The sequence below is a fragment of the Ammodytes marinus genome (genome assembly GCF_949987685.1).
Source record: "Ammodytes marinus genome assembly, chromosome: 10".
NCBI classification, from domain to species: domain Eukaryota; kingdom Metazoa; phylum Chordata; class Actinopteri; order Uranoscopiformes; family Ammodytidae; genus Ammodytes; species Ammodytes marinus.
Genome location: NC_137214.1, coordinates 28,663,679 through 28,683,678, shown reverse-complemented (window position 1 = coordinate 28,683,678; position 20,000 = coordinate 28,663,679). Strand labels below are relative to the sequence as shown.

At 40.9% G+C, this 20,000-nt stretch overlaps 1 protein-coding gene across 1 annotated transcript in view; it reads left to right on the top strand.

Moving 5' to 3' along the window:
• The window catches only part of aff2 (AF4/FMR2 family, member 2), a gene marked incomplete at both ends in the record, with an annotated part of 166,441 nt that overhangs the window by 141,205 nt on the left and 5,236 nt on the right, over positions 1-20,000 (top strand). The window contains 13 exons of the mRNA XM_080035638.1: positions 915-1,032; positions 3,149-3,254; positions 3,721-3,871; positions 4,117-4,371; positions 5,725-5,956; positions 9,497-10,513; positions 11,173-11,288; positions 14,599-14,851; positions 15,161-15,294; positions 16,149-16,212; positions 17,667-17,803; positions 19,160-19,231; positions 19,654-19,747. Of these exons, the coding sequence (XP_079891764.1) occupies positions 915-1,032; positions 3,149-3,254; positions 3,721-3,871; positions 4,117-4,371; positions 5,725-5,956; positions 9,497-10,513; positions 11,173-11,288; positions 14,599-14,851; positions 15,161-15,294; positions 16,149-16,212; positions 17,667-17,803; positions 19,160-19,231; positions 19,654-19,747 (2,749 nt within the window). The remainder of the gene's footprint in view (positions 1-914; positions 1,033-3,148; positions 3,255-3,720; positions 3,872-4,116; positions 4,372-5,724; positions 5,957-9,496; positions 10,514-11,172; positions 11,289-14,598; positions 14,852-15,160; positions 15,295-16,148; positions 16,213-17,666; positions 17,804-19,159; positions 19,232-19,653; positions 19,748-20,000) is intronic.

Here is a 20,000-nt window from a genome sequence, read left to right as displayed (position 1 = left end):
TTGCAAACATTTTTGATATTTGTTCATCCTAGCCTGAGAAAAGGCAGAAAGAGTGTTTTATGGTCTCACTGTCTAACCCTACATTTTACTAATCTGACATCACACTAGTAAAAATGTAGGGTTAGTATGAACAGGACAGCTGGGCCAAGGGAAGACTGAGGGGAAAAAAAACTCATTCATTCAATTATAATAGCGATTATAATGATAGAACGCCGGTTCCGTATGGGTGAAGTTTTCCTTTAAAAGAGGTGATAGAGTATTATACTATTTTTTGAGATTTTAAAAAAGTCGATTTTGAAAGAGAAATTCTCCTTCGATTTCTCCAACTGTTCGACATACAAGGGAGAGAGAGAGAGAGTGTCTGTTCTCCCTCAGCCCTTTATTCTCTTAGATAACTAAACTACAGACCAGACATTCAGAGTGTCCACAGGAAATAGCTGAAACTAACAAAGGAATGTTGATATAGTGAGGACAAATTTGACTGTTTCAGTAATATTAAAAAGTTCCTTGCAGAACCATAAAAAAAGTAATTAAAAAAAAATGCTGTTGCTTGGGGAATATAGGGCTAACAGGGCTACTGTAGGACAGTCATACAAGTACATAACAAAATGAATTAATATATTTCTTTCTTTCTTTCTTTCTTTCTTTCTTTCTTTCTTTCTTTCTTTCTTTCTTTCTTTCTTTCTTTCTTACTTTCTTTCTTTCTTTCTCTCTCTCTCTCTCCCTCTCTCCCTCTCTCTCTCTCTCTGTCTCTCTCTCTCTCCCTCTCTCCCTCTCTCTCTGTCTCTCTCTCTCCCTCTGTCTCTGTCTCTCTCTCTCTCTCTTTCTCTCTCTCCCCCGCTCCCCCTGTCCCCCTCTCTCTCTCTCTCTCTCTCTCTCTCTCTCTCTCTCTCTCTCTCTCTCTCTCTCTCTAGCGGAGCCTCAGGGAGCAGCAGCGAATCAGAGAGCAGCTCGGAGTCGGACACGGACGAATCAGAAAGCAGCTCCAGCGACAGCGAGTACAACCGAGCCTCACGCACACACACTCCAGAGGTACCAAAACAAGTCTGTTCGTGTGTGTGTGTGTGTGTGTGTGTGTGTGTGTGTGTGTGTGTGTGTGTGTGTGTGTGTGTGTGTGTGTGTGTGTGTGTGTGTGTGTGTGTGTGTGTGTGTGTGTGTGTGTGTGTGTGTGTGATTATGTGAAATCAACATAGTGCTGTGCTGTAGCCAAGACTATCTGAAACAAGGAGGGCGCTCTCGGCACAGTGGTTGAGACCATGAAACACTTACTTGTAACTGTTTTAATTAGGCTATATTGTACTTTCACCCATTTAATTTTAATTGCTGCCACTCTTCACCACTGTGTAAATGTTTCAATAGTTTTTTTTCTCTTCACCTGTTGTTGTGTATTTGATGTATTTGCGTTGAATATTTTGTATGTACAGTATTGTTGTTTTTTCCTTTGAATTTGTTTTGAACTCGACGTCATTGTAAATGAGGGTCAGTCACCCCTCAATTGGTCTCTCGGGGATAAATAAAAGTTAAATAAATAAATAAATAAATAAATAAAATAAGTATAGAATTTAGAACAGGCAAACCGTATGTACTCCTCAATTTAATCTGACATTTCCAAAACACCCTCAAAAACCAAATTAGGATTTCTTTTTTAATGTATTCTACTGCCATACTGTGTGTGCAGGTATAACGTGGTGTCCCAGCAAAAAGTGTTCTCCAGATCAAAAGTCGCCTCATGTACTACAACAGTGGACGGACATGAGTTAATATGAATGTATGAGGCTAATTATTCACCGTAATTCATGTATTGTGTTCCCATTGTTCGATTAACAGTCGGTGAAGTTGCCACATGTAGATTTCTACGGTTTTCGAGACGACCAATCATTACTTACCTTTTTTTTTTCTACAGGTAAATCCCATTGAGACCGGAGACTCTTTTTTACAAGGGAGACCTGTTACCATTCCCACGTTACTATTCACACACACGTTCTTACACCGATAGCAGGCTAACCATCAGGAGCAATTTAGGGTTCAGTGTCTTGCTCAGGGACACTTCGACATGTGGCGAGCGGACGGGGGACATGCAAGGTTTTATTTAACCATCTGTCCAAAATCAAATTGAGCTGTTTTTGCAATTGTTTATGAATAGTCAGATTTATATCACATTAGCCTTTGTTACAGAAACCATTCATTATGTCAAACCCGGTAATTGTCAGTAAAATATATTGACAATGTAATATGTGTTTAATTCACATACACGCATGTTGGTACAGTAAATGCTCTGTTCTCATGGTCTCTGGGTGGTGCTCTGAAAGACATAAAACTGAATTATAAGCTGAATTATAACATTATTTATCATATTATTTCTAATGGCTCAGTGCTGCCTGGTTTCAAAGGCTTTGTAAGTCGTATCCACTGAGACACATGCAGAGAAAGAACATTTGTTTAGCAGCATACAGCACATGGGAAAAATACAACACAGAAAACAAATTAATATAATTACTTCCACACTAAAATAAATGATCTTCTCTGTCTACAAATAAGCACTTTAACGCTTGAATGAGTTCAACACAAAATACCAAATTTGTAACTTTACTAAATCTTTTACAGGCCAAATTAAATCAACACAACGTTACTGCTCAATCGCTTCCTGATTTCCCAAACTACAGGGTGGGCCAAGGGTCAAATACCAAAACACAAAAAAAATGGTAGCGTTAAATGTAATTTGCGTTACTTTTGACAGCCCTAGTAATTATTCTTAACATTATTTTCTCTTGCCCTTTATATAGTACTGTTACTGTTATTGTGTTGTCTCCATCACTGCGTATTGTTCGGTGCAATTGTGTATGTGACTCATAAAACAAAAAAAAAAAAAAATTTATTGAAGGTGCTACGAGGAACTTGGTCTCATTTTTCCTCTGATGATCATAAATTACATGTAACAGCAAACGAGACCATCAGTGCAAATAATGCTAACTTTATATAGTTTTTCTTAATGCCTTTGTCATGGGTACGCTCAACCAGCAACTACAGCTGGCATAGTAAAAACACTACTGCTTTTGTCCAAAGGGGGCGCAAGAATGAACACAAACGGAAAGTTCCTCGGAGCACCTTTAAACATTTAATAATCTATATGTTATTTTCCCCATTACAGCCGGAGCCTCCGTCCACTAACAAATGGCAGTTGGACAGTTGGTTGAATAAAGTCCAGGCTCAAACCAAACCGCTGGTTCCCCCTCAGCCGGAGCACCATGACACAGGTTGGTATGGCAACAACACACACACATCCATTAAAGGTGCAGTCAGTGATTCTGGAGAACGCTTGTTGTCAAAATCACTTCTTGTCAAAATCGGTGAATATCACCTCATGATTAGCTACCTGTCCGTACTGTGTGTGCACTGAAAAAAAAATCTGGTGTTAATACACAGCCTAGGCTCTGTAAACTGGTATGTAAACAAAGGGTATGTAAACAAAGAGGGCCCACCATAGCTAGCAAAATGCCCATTTACAGAGCCTAGGCTGTCTATTAACACGGTATGTTTTCAGTGCACACACAGTGCAGACATGTAGCGGATCATGAGGAGATAGTCACTGATATTGACAAAAAGTTATTTTGTCAACAAGCGTTCTCCAGAATCGCTGACTCCTTCTTTAACTACAGTTATAGTGAAAATAATCCAGTTTGATCTGTTATACTGATTCTGGTTCCATGGTCTTCTGCACAGGCTCCATCACCCAGGGTCCGGGGACTTTCTCCCCCAGGAACGAAGCCCCTTCAGTGGGCACGGCCGCTAAGACGAAGCCCTCTGCATCCAACAGCACCACTGTACCAGCTGCACCGACGGTCGAACACAAGGACACAAGAGGAGCCTTCTGGTAGGAGGCAGAAGTAGACTTATTTGGGAAATGTGTCAAATGACATCTGTTGAATAAATTAATTCATTCATTAATATATGTTTGACTCTCTGACAAAAGGAAAACATTTTGGTTGTCCAAACACGGATGGGCGATAATGACTCTCTCTCTCTGTCTTCCCATTTCAACTCTGTACTATCAAATAAAACTTGAAAATGCCCAAAAATAATCTTTAAAAAAAAGAAATGCATTCTTTCTCCCCCCAGCGCTGGCAGAGAGAAGGCCAAGGCCAAGCTGAACCAGAAGACATCCGGTGAGGGTCAGAGGTCAAAGATGAGGCTGTCGCCGGGCGGGTTGCCGGGGGCGTTGTTACCGGGGGCGTTACCGGGGGGTGTGTTACCGGGTGCTGAGGTCATCACTCCCAGACGGACCACCACGGGGAAGAAGCAGCCCAGACGCACAGACAGGTCCCACAGCTCAGAGGAACAGAGCCAGACATGGAGCAGAGCAACACAACACAGGTAGAGATACACAAGGATAAGACCCCACTCAACGGGATATGTGTTTAACCTTGATATGACCCCACTATTAAAGGCTTTTAAACAATCATTCGCCCTTCCTTGGCTGTGGAGGGGAGGGGGCTTGTGGTGTAGTGGTTAGAGCGCCCCCCTATAGAGGCTCAGTCCTCTTCACAGCAGACCCGGTAAAGATACAAGGATAAGACGCCGCTCAATAGTTTAAATAAGATGTTAAATATCAGTTATCAGCATATCAGTTATCAGCATACCAAATGGTTGGTATTTAAAGGAAAACATAAACACCATCCCATCCATAGTCCTGCGTACTACACCACTGCTAGTAACTGTCTATTATAACTAACATGTCACTCTCATAACTTCTCACTGTTAAGAGAACTCTGTCAGTCACTCTGTGGAGCTTACAGAGGCTCTGGTGGATCAATAAGCTTCTTCTTGGCTTCTCCACACTGTCGCTCTCGCATCTGGTGTAAAAACACTAGAACTGAGTCCAAACCAAAACAAACAGTCTGCTCAGCTTGATGTTGGGGGATAATTAGAAAACACACACACACACACGCAAGCACACACACACCGCACGCAAGCACACACACACACAGACATGCACACATGCTCGCGCACACACATGCGCACAAGCAAGCACACACACACACAGACACGCGCACACACACACACACACACACACACACACGCACACACACACACACACACACACACACAGACACACACACACACACACACACACACACACACACACACACACACACACACACACACACACACACAGACTTCATACTTTTCAACTTAAATCACTTTTTCTCTTCTCTTCCCATTTCCCAGTTGTTAAGCCTTTCCAACATCCAATCCGCCTGAATACAGTTACATGCTGTTTTCAATTACTTCCTGCTGTCTTGAATTTTTCTTTCATTTCAACACACATTGGCCCCCTGGAGATGGCCAAGGCAGGCATCATCTTCTACTGTGTGTCAGTGTATAACCCGCGCTATAGTACCCTGGGACCTATACATAAGTTGCTTCAATGGGCCCCATTCCTCCATAGATTTATGTTGAATAATTTTTTTTGGCTGACAAGTAATTGAGCCTACAACCGTTAATTAACTGAAAGTATGCTGTAAAAAAAAATCTTATCCATGTTGTGACACTTCATCTTATTGTTGCTAAATGACATGTAATAATGACGTGTGTGTGTGTGTGTGTGTGTGTGTGTGTGTGTGTGTGTGTGTGTGTGTGCGTGTGTGTGTGTGTATGTGTGCGTGTGCGTGTGCGTGTGCGTGTGCGTGTGTGTGTGTGTGTGTGTGTGTGTGTGTGTGTTTCCAGCCCTGCAGCTCGTGATCCCAGCAGGGAGAAGGATGTGTGTCCTCCCCCTGCCTCCCTGGACCCTCCTCTCCCCCCTAGACCTCGCACTAAACCCCCCAGTGGGAAAACTGCTCCAAGGAAAGAGCCGCGCAGTGCAACCAACCCTGCTACCAACAACAACACAGTCAACACAGCCACTGCACCGGCCGCACTGCAAACGCCTACACCCATACCTGCTGTCAGTGTCAACCAGGTGTGTGTGTGTGGGGGGGGGAGGGAGGGGTGTGTGTGTGTGTGTGAGAGTGTGTGTGTGCATATGTTTGTGTGTGTGTGTGTGCGTGTGTGTGTGTGTGTGTGTGTGTTTGTGTGTGTGTGTGTGTGTGTGTGTGTGTTTTAGTACTTTATAAATTAAATTGATTTTTTTTGCATTTTAATTACATACTTTTTCTTATTAGATGTTACCCAAATGTTGCTATTCTTTAATCAGACTGACAACATGCATTTTACTCCTAAAGCTAATTGAAATAGACCTTGAGAAGAAGTATATAAAGACAATGTAATTGCTTTGTGGAAAGAAAAGTGCTCCAGCATATAATTAAGTAACTAATGCGATCTATTTATTTTTACACATTATTGACTATGGCAGTTTCGGCCCTCCATTCATTTATCAAAGAATTACATTTTCAAACAATGTCTTTTTCAATGAACTTATTGAAGCAGAGATAACATCATACTCAACTTCAGTGCATGTCACAACATCTTTTTAAAGATTATGTTTGGGCATTTTCAAGCTTTATTAGACAGTACAGAGTTGAAATGGGGAGACAGAGAGAGAGAGAGAGAGAGAGAGAGAGAGACAGAGAGAGAGAGGGGGGATGACCTGCAGACAGTAAAGGTCCACGGGTCGGATTTGAACCCGCAACCACTGCAAAGAAAGCCGCGGAGCCAATATGGTACGCGCTCTATCCACTACACCACCGGAGCGCTCCTAAACATGTCTCTTTTTACTCACATCTGTATCAACATCTGGAAAATGTAAAGAAGACTCAGTTAGAAACTAAACGCTGCGCACATGTACAGCCAACGTCCATGTTTCTGTAGTAATCACATCCATACTCATTTTCTCTGGATGATTTGACAAAGTAATAAAAGTCCAAAGGGATAAAACCTGTATTATTACATGAGTATTATGGCTCAAGTCTCACTGGGTTTTATAGAAATATGTAAAGTGAGAGAAGGGAGCTGAATCATAGACCATCGTTTGAGCCTATTATGAGTTAATGGTCGATGGTTTTATGGAGATTAGGTAGTTTCAAGGGGAAAGAAAATGGAAAATGGCTATTTGAACCATAGTACACTTTGACAGAAAAATACAGGGATAAAGATTAGATTATATAACAATTATGGAAAGTAAAATGGCTACAATGGCTTTCCGAAATATTTAAATACATATCTAAATGTGGCAATATCTAATTAATTATGCGTACATTTGCATCTCTGTATTTACCAAAAATGTAGATGTTTATTGGAGCCAAAAACAAACTGTTTGCCTGCCGTGTCTCGTTTAAATTTACTTTACTTTGTAAGTGATGTACAGTTTTATCAAAATTAAAGAATACATATAACAACAGATTAACATCGAAGAAAGAAACATTTATTTCTGTACCATAGCAGACATACACTGAAAAGTACAGGGATAAAGATAAGGTTAGGTGGGGAGGGAGGGAGGAAGAGATTAGGTAAGGGGGGGCGGGGGGGCTCTTGAGGTGTTGTGGTTAGAGCGTCCCCCCCACCCCCCCACCCCTCCATAGAGGCTCAGTCCTCATCACAGCAGACCCGGGTTATAATCCGGCCCGGGTCGTTCTCTCCATGTCATTCCCCTCTCTGCCCCATTTCATCTCTATCTCTCTGCACTGTCAAATTAAGCATAAAAAATGCCCAAATAAAAAAATATATATATTTATATTAGATTATATATAAATGATAACAGTAAAAGGGCTACAAACGCAAACAAAATATATTAAATCTTTAATTTACTTTACTAGTAAGTGAAGAAGAGTTTTATCAAAATGAAACAATACATATAACAACAGATCAGCATCAAGAGGTCGAAATTTCATGATCATTAACAAGGACTAAAATCTAAATATTATTGTTTAAAAACGTATCTACAATAATTGAAACAACAGTGCTAGAAAAAAATATATTTTGGCTTGAAGTGTCTAGATTTTAATTTACCTTACTGAAAAAGACAAGTTGAGCTTCTCCCAGTTAATTAATATATACTGTATAACAACAGATCATATCAAAATATGGAGAGTTCAAAATGTCATCGTCATCATTAAAGACTCCAAAAATAATTGTTAAAAAACGCTGTATCTACAATAACCAGAATATTAAAATGCCACAGACGGCAAGAGCAAGTAGAATTTAAACCAAAACAACGGTCTGTAAATACGTCTATACAAAATCGTTTGAAATTTCGACCTTGTGTGACTCGAGACGAAAAAATTCTGAAATCATGTTAAATAAGGTTGACATATGAGGGATGAACAAAAGAGCTGGTTCAACATTTCACACACACACACACACACACACACACAGCGCTCTGGTGTTATTATAGTTTGTGTCGTGGTTTGATCTTATGACATCGCTGCCTCACACACAACATCATTATAAAGTTGGTTGTTGAAAAGCAAAAAATAAATGTATTCTTTGTTTATATGCTCTGTGTGTGTGTGTGTGTGTGTGTGTGTGTGTGTGTGTGTGTGTGTGTGTGTGTGTGTGTGTGTGTGTGTGTGTGTGTGTGTGTGTGTGTGTGTGTGTGTGTGTGTGTGTGTGTGTGTGTGTGTGTGTGTGTGTGTGTGTGTGTGTGTGCGCGTGTGTGTGTAGTTTGGTGTCATAATAACTGAGTAACTGAAGAAAATATGATTATAAAAACTCCTACCACTATGTTAAATTCACAGACAGCTGAAAATAATACTGAATATATGAGAATGTACAATGCATTAGCAAACCTTTTCTTGTCTGTCATAGCTTAAGACATAGGAAGTCGATCCCACTTTTTCACCAGCAATTTAAGGATCACACAGACAATATTACAAACCGATGAGTGACACATAAAATGTAGGCAAGTCATAGAGTTTTAATAGACAGCCCAATATGTTGTTGGTTATTCTATTTTCATTGGATTTGTTTGCATAATAAAACTCAAGAGTTATGGCAGATTTTATGTCTTGAGAGCTCTATGATTCATAAACATAAAGTCATAAGCAGGGTTTTCCTAAATTAAAAAGTCTTATGAGTTCATCTAAAACAAAGGCCTCGACTCAAACGAATTGGTAGCATCTATTTTTTTAATAATTTGCATATGTCTCTGGGGGGATCTAAGTGGTACGTAACTACAATTTTTGGTTTTAGTTAGTTTTTTTGTTGTGTGTTTTAAAATACCTAAAATAGAATAATAATATACCAAATTAAAATTTTATTTAAAAATATTTAGATGATTAAGATGATTTTCGTTTTAAGATATTAGAATGAAAATAAAAATTACACAGCGTACCTTTAAAACACACATACACCAAATGTATGTGTGTAAAAAATATGTAGGCTATTCCCCCTTTTCCTCATGATAATAGTGAAGTATTTGTAATAGAAGCGGGTGCACATAGAATACAAGCCCACAGTGATCCTTATAGGTTGATGCATTTGAATTATTATTTAATTGTATTACTCAATCAACTAAAATCTTTCTCACCGTTTTGTCTGTTGTCATTTTTCTATTCACACACAGGACAAGAAGAAGCACAGAGGTCCCAACACAAAGATCACTCCCAAGTCGAAAGAATTCATCGAAACAGATTCCTCCTCCTCGTCATCTGAATGCCACTCGGACGCCGAAGAAACTGTCAAAATCTCAACGCTACCCTCTCAAACAACCACACGCCCTGCTATCAACACACACACTCTATCTCTATCAAACAACAACACACACACGACACACACTCCTTTGTTACCATGCCTAGCCTCTTCCACTGTTACTATGGGAACATTTGGCGGGAAAGGACTCCGAATTAAAGATGGCGGCAATGTAGCTACAAACGGTAGCATCACAAGTAGCAACGGTAGCATTGGCTGCGCTAGTAGTAATGGTAGCACCTTAAGCATTAGCAACATTAGCGGAGCATTTGGCACTTCAGTCCCCGATCCTGGAGGGTTAGGGGGACCAAGCAAAGACTTGGAGCCCATGTCACCACCTCCGAACGTGGGGTTAGAAGGACCGATATCCCCCCTGAGGGAATTCGAAGAGAACCAGAGTTTGTGGGTGAAAATTGATTTAAGTTTGCTTGGAAGGGTCCCAGGCTTAAGTTTGGGCGACCGATCTAGGGTGGAAAGAATGGTAGAAAGAGATTGTATTGAAGGTGCTAGTGAGCGAGAAAGACATTCGGAAAGGGAGAAGATTTCGGAAAGAGAACGACCAAATAAGGAAGAGAGAGAGTGGCCTAAGAAGTTACCGAAAACTGAGAAAATTGAAGTGGAAAATGAGCGGGAAAGTGTCGTTGATAGATTGACGGAGAGAGAGAGATTGGGGGAACGGACAATTGGGAGGGACAGGGAGAAGGTGTGCCAAGGGGTGGGGGTCCCGGATGTACCACCAGTGCAACAACAGCAGGGTAATAGTAACCCTAACCCCAGACTGGTAACGAAGACGGACAGAGCAGAGAACGGAGGCAAACACAGGAGGCAGGCGGCCGGGAACACAACGCTGCCCACGGAGAAACACACAAGCAAGAGCAAGAGGAAACATAAGGTACAAGAGGCATTGGCCTTCGATTACTAGTAATGTCAAGTAAAGAAATCTTTATTATCCCCCAAAATTCATTAAAAAAACTACGCTTAGGTTGAATTATTGATAAACATTTACTAACCTTTGCGAAGTTGAATACATTGGACCAATGCATTATTACGTTAACAGTTTAAAACATATTCTATACGCCTTTTTTAATTGAAGTGGTTTAATTATGTGTGTTTCAACTTTTTTTAAGACAGTCAAACCTTAATCATTTTTTGTGAACGCATGGTCTGAGGAGGAAGTTCTCAATTTGTCAATTTGAAGAAATTCTGGTTCGAAAATATTGATAGATTCGAGATTTGTCCATGACATTTTTTTTGCATACGCACTATTAGTAAGTGAGGCCCAATGTCTTCAACTCTGTCCCCAACCATTCCTTAATATTTCTCTCACATATTTTACTGGCAACCTCTAAATCTGCCCTTTCTTTCTCAAATGTACAGACAGTTCTTAGATACCGAGATATAATGTGTTTTGTGTATTCCAGCCACACACACAGTCTGTCTTGCTGGAACTAACAGACCTGTAGAGTGCTGTGATTGACCAATCAGAACACAGGATTCATAAGTGCCATGTAATAATGAGATATAATGTGTTTTGTGTCGTTTGTATTCCAGTCGGAGCACAGCGACTCATCAGTCCACGGCAATAAGAAGCTTCGACTGGACAAAGACTTCCTGCTCCTTCCTCCGTGCATCTCCCCGATACACAACCACAAAAACAGCTCTACAGAGTGAGTACTAACACACACTAACACACACACACACACACACACACACACACACACACACACACACACACACATAGGCTACATATACACACACACACACACACACATAGGCTACATATACACACACAGGCAAACACACACACACACACTCACTCACACACTCACTCACACACTCACTCACTCACTCACTCACTCACTCACTCACTCTCCACTCTGTGCAGCTTATCGGCTTAATCAACTTTTCATCAACTCATTTGGTCATGGCTTGAATGTTCCCGACACTCATTTATTTGAAAAAGTCACGCACTATACCTTTAAAGCAGAAAAGAAAAAGCCCTGATCCCCCTAGTATACACCTTTATCCTTTAACTGGGACAAACACCAGCAGAGGTAATCAGAAGTTCACAGAGGGTATTTTTAGAAAGGGGCTTAATATGACATCAAGAGGCCAGTTCAATTCACACTATGACACTGAAGAGACAAATTGGGAGTTTCATCTTTTCCGTGTGAATTATTGAAAACTGCCTGAGCTGACGGCCGCTATAAATAAGCCTCTACGGGACAGGGACACAGGAATATGTTTTCATAGCGTCTCAGTGTTATCAAAGAGAGCACAGAGAGAGAGAGGGGGGGGCTGACCTGGATATGAACCCACGACAGTGTGTGTGTGTGTGTGTGTGTGTGTGTGTGTGTGTGTGTGTGTGTGTGTGTGTGTGTGTGTGTGTGTGTGTGTGTGTGTGTGTGTGTGTGTGTGTGTGTGTGTGTGTGTGTGTGTGTGTGTGTGTGTGTGTGTGTGTGTGTGTGCGCGCGCGTGTGTGTGTGTGCGTGTGTGTGTGTGTGTGTGTGTTTATCGTCAAAGAGGCTTTTAAAGGAAGCTGTAAAGTGGATGACGTGACCATCCTTCTACGAGTTTTTCAGCAACTTCTAACGTGCGACTTTTGACACTTTTGTCCTCGCTATGTTTTAATCATATTGTGGCTATTATGCTTCCATATCATGTCTTCTTTTATAATAGCATACAACTATATAGAAATAGCATTTTTTGCACTGATGGTCTCGTTTATTTTACATGGGTTTTTTGATTTATGATCATCAGAGGAAAAATTTGACTGTTTCAGAAATATTTACAAGTTCCCCGTAGCACCTTTAATATAAGTCATCAACCGGCAAAATTGCGTGATGATATCTATAAGTGAAAAATGTTACCCTATTCACCTGCACTGTCTTGCCTTATAGGAATACGGAACCCATACGGAACCGGCGTTCTATCATTATAAAATCGCTATTATATTATAATATAATAAATTCGGTTTTTCTTCCCTCAGTCTTTCCTCAGTCTTCCCTTGGCCCAGCTGTCCTGTAAATCCGAACCCTACATTTTTACTAGTGTGATGTCACACTAGTAAACTGTAGGGTTAGACAGTGAGACCATAAAACACTCGTTCTGCCTTTTTCTCAGGCTAGGATGCACCGATTTAAAAAATGTTTGTACATGTATACTACATAGGATCTCAGAGTTCAATACACCTTCATATTCCCACTGGTGAAGTAGGTCTTTAATTTCAAAGTAGTGGGTAGTAGTAGGCACTATCACGAAACATAAAAATATTTTTTAACTGAAAGGAGAACAGAGGACGAATGACTCACGGAGCAGAAGTGAACGCTGAAGCAGAAGTTAATTTGAGTTGAACTTTAAAGGCCATCAATCTTCCCACTTGGCCAAGTAACTGTCGACTCATTGCAAATGCATTACGGAGAAAGAAGATGGCAGATATATACGGCGTACATTTTGTGCCTTTGGGGCTGTATATTCCTTAACTTATTATCCCTTTTAAAAGTAGTAGAAGTACGAGAAGCTCTCACACACACTTCCTGTACACACTCACACACACACACACACACACACACACACACATACGCGCGCGCACACACACACACACACACACACACACACACACACACTCACACACACACACACACACACACGCGTATTCACTTAGGGGTATAGACCCACAAATGCACTACAAATTAGCATAGTCATAGACACATCAATTTTTCTGTACACAGTAACAAAAGCAAACTCGCACACAAACACACATACACACTCTTTCTCGCACACAAACACACACACACACACACACACACACACACACACACACACTACAGCTACTAATTAGTCTTTGTCTCCCTGGTTGTGTATATTATCACTAATGTCGGGCCCGGGGTAGTTTTTATTCTGCGATCTCAGCAACTTTCTCTCGCTGCCTCAAACCCCAAGAGTTTCCAGACAGCGGAAAAACATAAAAATATGATCTGTTGTGTTGCAACAAACAATGTGAGTCACACACACACACACACACACACGTATACACACACACACGCACACACACACACACACACGTAAACACACACGTATACACACACACGTATACACACACGTAAACACACACACACACACATACACACACACACGTATACACACACACACACATACACTCACACACACATACATATACACACACACACACACACACACATATTACTGTTGTGTTGCAAACAATACGAGTCACAGGAGCAAACTATATAGTACAGGAGCCAAGGGAGACAGTGTTTGGCGCGCGAGCAGAGAGAAAGATAGAATAACAACCGTTTTAAAAGGAAAATATCGTTCGGCAAATTACAAATGAAGTTGCAACTCGATCGTTAGACGTTGTTAGTCATGTAAGTGGAAGCAGGTTGTTACATGCTGGTGGTTTGTGTCTGTGTTTTTCTGTTTTGGGTTTTAGAAATTGAAAAGAAATAAGAGATAGTCTACTGCCATTCTCTGACATTTGGAAACGCAAAATGTATTGTAGATAGGTCAGGGCAAAATTGACAGTGACAATAGTTGAAATACAGTAAAGGTGGAGTCAGTGATTCTGGAGAACGCTTGTCGTCAAAATCACTTTATATCAAAATCAGTGAATATCTCCTCACGATCCACTACCTAAAAATCAAGTGTTAATACACAGCCTAGGCTCTATAAACTGTTATGTAATCAAAGGGGGCCCTCCTTAGCTCGCAACATGCCCGTAGATCTGACAGTTGTTGTGTCCTTGGGCAAGACACTTCACCCACCTTGCCTCGTGTGAATGTCGATAGCCTGCTATCGGTGTATGAATGTATGTGTGAATGGTAACGTGGGAAAGGAAAACAGGTCTCCCTTGTAAAAGAGTCTCCGGTCTCAATGGGATTTACCGTATAAATAAAGGTAAAAAAAAGACTAGTATTAACTTTTTTGCTTTATAATCATTTGTTGTTGTCTTGTGATCAGTTCTGTAAACAGGAAACAGTCTAGACGGCGTGATGATAAGCTCCTCCCCCCGCTGCTGTCTCCGCTCTCTGACGAGCCGCCACGGAAACCAACCCTCGACAACAACAACAGCATCACTTCCTCTGTCGTCCAGGAGACTGTCGCTATGGGGACGCTGTTGCCGTGTTCCAATACTTCTGCTTCCATTTCCTCGTCCTCACACAGACACCGGAAAGGAGAAGGGAAGGGGTCGTCACATGCACGGAACGGCAGCGTAAGTGCTTGAAAAAAAATATTGAAAATGTGTTCTTTCTTATACAAATTATAAACAAGATAGGCTTAATGGCCGACATTTTTAACTTAGGCCTATAAAGCCAGAGCTAAAATCTTGATTACATTTTTTAATTTTTTTAACACATATTAGAGTAAATTTTTACGGAACAGATTTTGGATATGGCCTTTTTTCATGTTATAAAGTAAACATTCTATTTACTCTCCATGGGTCTTAAAAGTTCCCTTTCTGCACGTTTTTAAGAACATAATGTCTCATGAATCAGACAATAAACAATCTTCTCTACTACAGGAAGTGGATGCCCGCGTTGAGAAGCCCAGTCTGGACGGTTACCACGCCAACGGACAGTCGGACTCGGAGACGTGGTCTGAACCCGCGCTGGAACGTTCTGAACCTCGCAGACCAAAGCTCACATTCAGCGACACGTACGTAGAAACACACTCACACCAATAATACATAATCACAGGATTACCTTTTTTAATACTGATGCAGCAGTTGTTAGCTGTGAAACGGGCCCCGAAACATTATAAAATGGTATAGTGTGTTCAGAGACAGTCCGTTATCAAAGATGTTGGCCAATTTGAGATTTAGGTTAAGTTAAGTTACTCAATTAGTCAATGGTTACATTGAATTTTGTCTTTCCGCATATCCCCTCTCAAGTTACCACACTCCAGAGGGGGTCAGAGCACAGGGTAAGCCATAGTACAATGGTTACTGGTCGGCCACAGCTCCTCTAGGCCACCCCCCCCCCCGCCCCCACCTCCCCCTCTCCCTCCCCCCCATCTTACCACACAAAGCAACAAAACAAGATTTTATTGAATATTATTTCGATGCATGTAATGTTGGTCATGAAACCTCTTCAGTCCATTTACTCCTATTCCATATTATAATGTATTAGTTGTGTTAGTAGTCATATACTCCTATTCCATATCATAATGTATTACTTGAGAGGGGACATATCTGTGACTACTTCACACAGCTGGTCCCATCGTGTAGAAACGTGGGGACCCATGATGCATCTTGTTACTTATTTGTCCTGAAGGCGTCTTGCATTATTCATGAAACAACATGTTTAGTTGTTATACTAAGGTTACAGAGAGCCCGGGGTGTGTATATCTAAGTAGGCTACGGCTGTATATAACTCGCTGCATTGCACGCTATACACTGCTTTAGCCAGGGATTATGTAAGTCGCTCTCACATGCAGAGTCGATTGTTTTGTTTTTGTTTAAATGTGTCATGCTATTTATGTTCCATTGTTTTCTGCTGTTGTGTCCCCAGACTGCACAGCGCTGACTATCACATGCAGGAGGCCAAGAGACTCAAGCACAAGGCCGATGCTTTGGTGAGAACTTTACTACTACTAGAACTACTATCACACACACACACACACACACACACACACACACACACACACACACACACACACACACACACACACACACACACACACACACACACACACACACACACACACACACACACACACACACACACACACAATACTTGGGAACCATGTTTGTTCTTGCTGTGATGTAAAGCCAAGTGCATCCAATCAGAGACTGCAGACTGAAGAAGCAGTCTTCTTATTAGCAAGAATTAATCACAAATATATTTATAACACATATCCAGAAAGAGCACACACACACACACCACACTCACTCACTCACTCACTCACACACACCCAGCCACACACACACACACACACACACAGATAGCGAGAATACAATTTGAAAAAACTGCAATGTGAACACCAACAGTCTGGTGTGTAATTATTATGTGTGCACTCTGATTGTGTGTGTGTGTGTGTGTGTGTGTGTGTGTGTGTGTGTGTGTGTGTGTGTGTGTGTGTGTGTGTGTGTGTGTGTGTGTGTGTGTGTGTGTGCGTGCGTGCCTGTGTGTGTGTGTGTGTGTGTGTGTTTAACTGCTCGTGTGAGTCTCTGAAGAATGCAAATCTATTCCATATCTGCGCCTCTTGTGTTCTGTATAATTTGTCTTATTTATTGCACCATTTGCCTCGGAGGGAACGTTGCATTCAAGGACTGATGATGACGGCAAGATTACAAGATATCAAAAGAATTATCCGATCGCTCCCCGAACAACGAAATGAGATTGATTTAACTTGTGTTTACGCATTGTTTCCTTCTGAGTTATCTAGGGGATTAAAATCTCAGCTGGAGATTATTCAAAAGGGAAGACAGTTTTTCTGCCACACGGATAGTTTAAAGGAGCTATGAGGAACTTTTAAATATTTCTGAAACGGTCTCATTTTTCCTCTGATGATCATGAATGACATGCAACAGCAAACGAGACCATCAGTGCAAAGAAAGCTATTTTTATATAGTTTTTCTTAATGCCTTTGTCATGGGTATACGCTCACCCAAGAACAACAGCTGGCGTAGTAAAAACAGAAGCGCTTTTGTCCAAAAGAGGTGCAAGAATTAACACAAACTGAAAGTTCCTCGGAGCATCTTTGAAGCCTCTAGAAAAAGCTTAATTTCTTAGTTAAAGAAAATAGTTTTTTTTAACTGTATAGAGAATGTTGGACAGGGGCTTAAAGTTTAGCAAACTTAAGTGACAATATCTTTCATTTGGATTGATAAATATGCCTATAACTCTTTTCAGATGCTTACTAACTATCATTCAACTAACTCCCTAAATTACATAGTTAGAAGGATTTTGTGGATTTGGGTTTTCAGCGGCTTTAGCACATTATCCTGTCTCCTCTCTCTATCCTTTATATATCCTTTATTTAAATTTTTCTCTAATATCATTTTCTTCTTCTGGTCTTTTCAATAGATGGACAAATTTGGCAAAGCGGTGAACTATGCAGATGGCGCGCTGTCGTTCATAGAGTGTGGCAACGCGATGGAGCGGGATCCACACGAGGCCAAATCACCTTACACCATGTACTCTGAGACTGTGGAGCTTATCAGGTAAGACTGGTTCATTTGAGAGAGTTCTTTTACAACATATTAGTGTTCAACGTTTTTACAGAACAGATTTAAGATTCAGCCAAAAAAAAAATACTTTGTACAGGTCTTTAAAATGCATTTTCTGAATGTTTTTAAGAAGAAAATATATCGTAAATCAGACAGTTAACACTATATGACCAAATATTTCTGTAATCACCTTCAGAATAGCGCTAAAAAAATTTTTGGAAAGTTTAGTTTGCTTTTGAAGTTGTGAGTTTTGGCAGTCAGGTTGACAGCATGTTCATGTAGTGCGAGAGAGACTCACACACACACACACACACACACACACTCACTCACTCACTCACTCACTCACTCACTCACTCACTCACTCACTCACTCACTCACTCACTCACTCACTCACTCACTCACTCACTCACTCACTCACTCACTCACTCACTCACTCACTCACTCACTCACTCACTCACTCACTCACACACACACACACACACACACACACACCTTTTCCTCTAAAGATCAATAAAGCTTAAAGGTGTTACTGTGCTCCCTCCATTCACCTGTCACCACTGGATTCACACCCTGCGTTCCAAATCACATACTCTTTCTTTTTACTACGCTACATACTAAAGTACAGAAGAGTTTTAGGGCCACATGAGAGAAGAAAAAATCAGATAAGGAAGATTTTTTTTTCATTATGTCGAGAAATGTCAAGCATAAAGACGAATACTCCGAAACGCTATTGGAGTAAGTGGGGCATTTATGTATTTTCAGCATACTACAATTGACCTGCATGTATTGGGACATCCTAAATCTTTTTCTGGCATACTAAATTGGAACACAGGGATATTTTGACTGATTAACCCTGTCACTAAGCAATCAGAAGGGTCACTAAGGGCAGCAGGCAGCAGCTGACCTTCTACAGTATGTCATAAAATACCTAATCAATAACCAAATAATGCATTTACCCGCTGATTGGGTCAAATGAAACTGACCTGGAGCTTGTTTTGCCTGAGGAAACTTCAGAAGGAAGTCATTACTAAGCAGTTTTTGTCTTTCCTTAATGTATAGAGAAAGAGCAGCTCCTTGAAACATTTCTTGGGCTCTTCTTGGGATTTTTCTGAGCTCCTGCACTAGGGTCAGGGGTGTGTGACACCAGTTTGTAAACGCTGCCATACTGAGAAATACAGAGAGAGTTTTTTGGAGCTGATAGGCTTAGTCAACCTAGTGTCAACTCATTTGGCGATGGCTTGAATGTAACCGACATTCATTGATATGAAAAGGTTACGCACTGTAGCTTTAACTATTGTGAGGAAAAATATATGAAATAGTTTATTGTGTGTTATTGTGTATGTTCTGCAGGTACGCTATGAGACTGAAGAACTTCGCCAGCCATTCAGCCACCGTAGCCGAGAAGAAACTAGCCGTGCTCTGGTAGGACATCAGTTTTCTTTTCTTTTTTTTTATCAAATTAGGAGAACAATTTTTGTCAAAAAAATAATAAAAATTGGACAAAATGTGACCCAAAAACATTTTAAATTTTTATTACTATTCATTTTGTGTTTTGAAAGTTTGAGTGTGAGTGTGTGTGTGTGAGTGTGTGTGTGTGTGTGTGTGTGTGTGTGTGTGTGTGTGTGTGTGTGTGTGTGTGTGTGTGGGTGTATGTGTGTGCTTGAGTATGTGTGTGCTTGAGTATGTGTATGTGTGTGTGCGTGTCTGTGTCTGTATCTGTGTCTGTGTGTGTTTGTGAGGTCTAGGCGTTTTAAAAAGGGTGAATTTGTTTTCGTAGTTCTCATCTTGCCTTGTGATGGTTTTGTTTCCCTAGTAACCGCTGTCTGATGGTTCTGTTTCCATAGTAACCGCTGTCTGTCTCTGCTGTACCTGAGAATGTTTCATCTGAAGAAAGATCACGCTGTCAAGTACTCACGCTCCCTCATGGAGTATTTCAAGGTAACACACACACACACACACTACGACAAACACACACACACACTAAGACACACACACACACGCAAAGTACATTAAGACACACACACACACGCAAAGTACACTAAGACACACACACACACACAGTACACTAAGACACACACACACACACACACACACACACACTAAGACATAGTAACACACACACTAAGACATACACACACACACAGTACACTAAGACATAGTATCACACACACACACACACACACACACACTA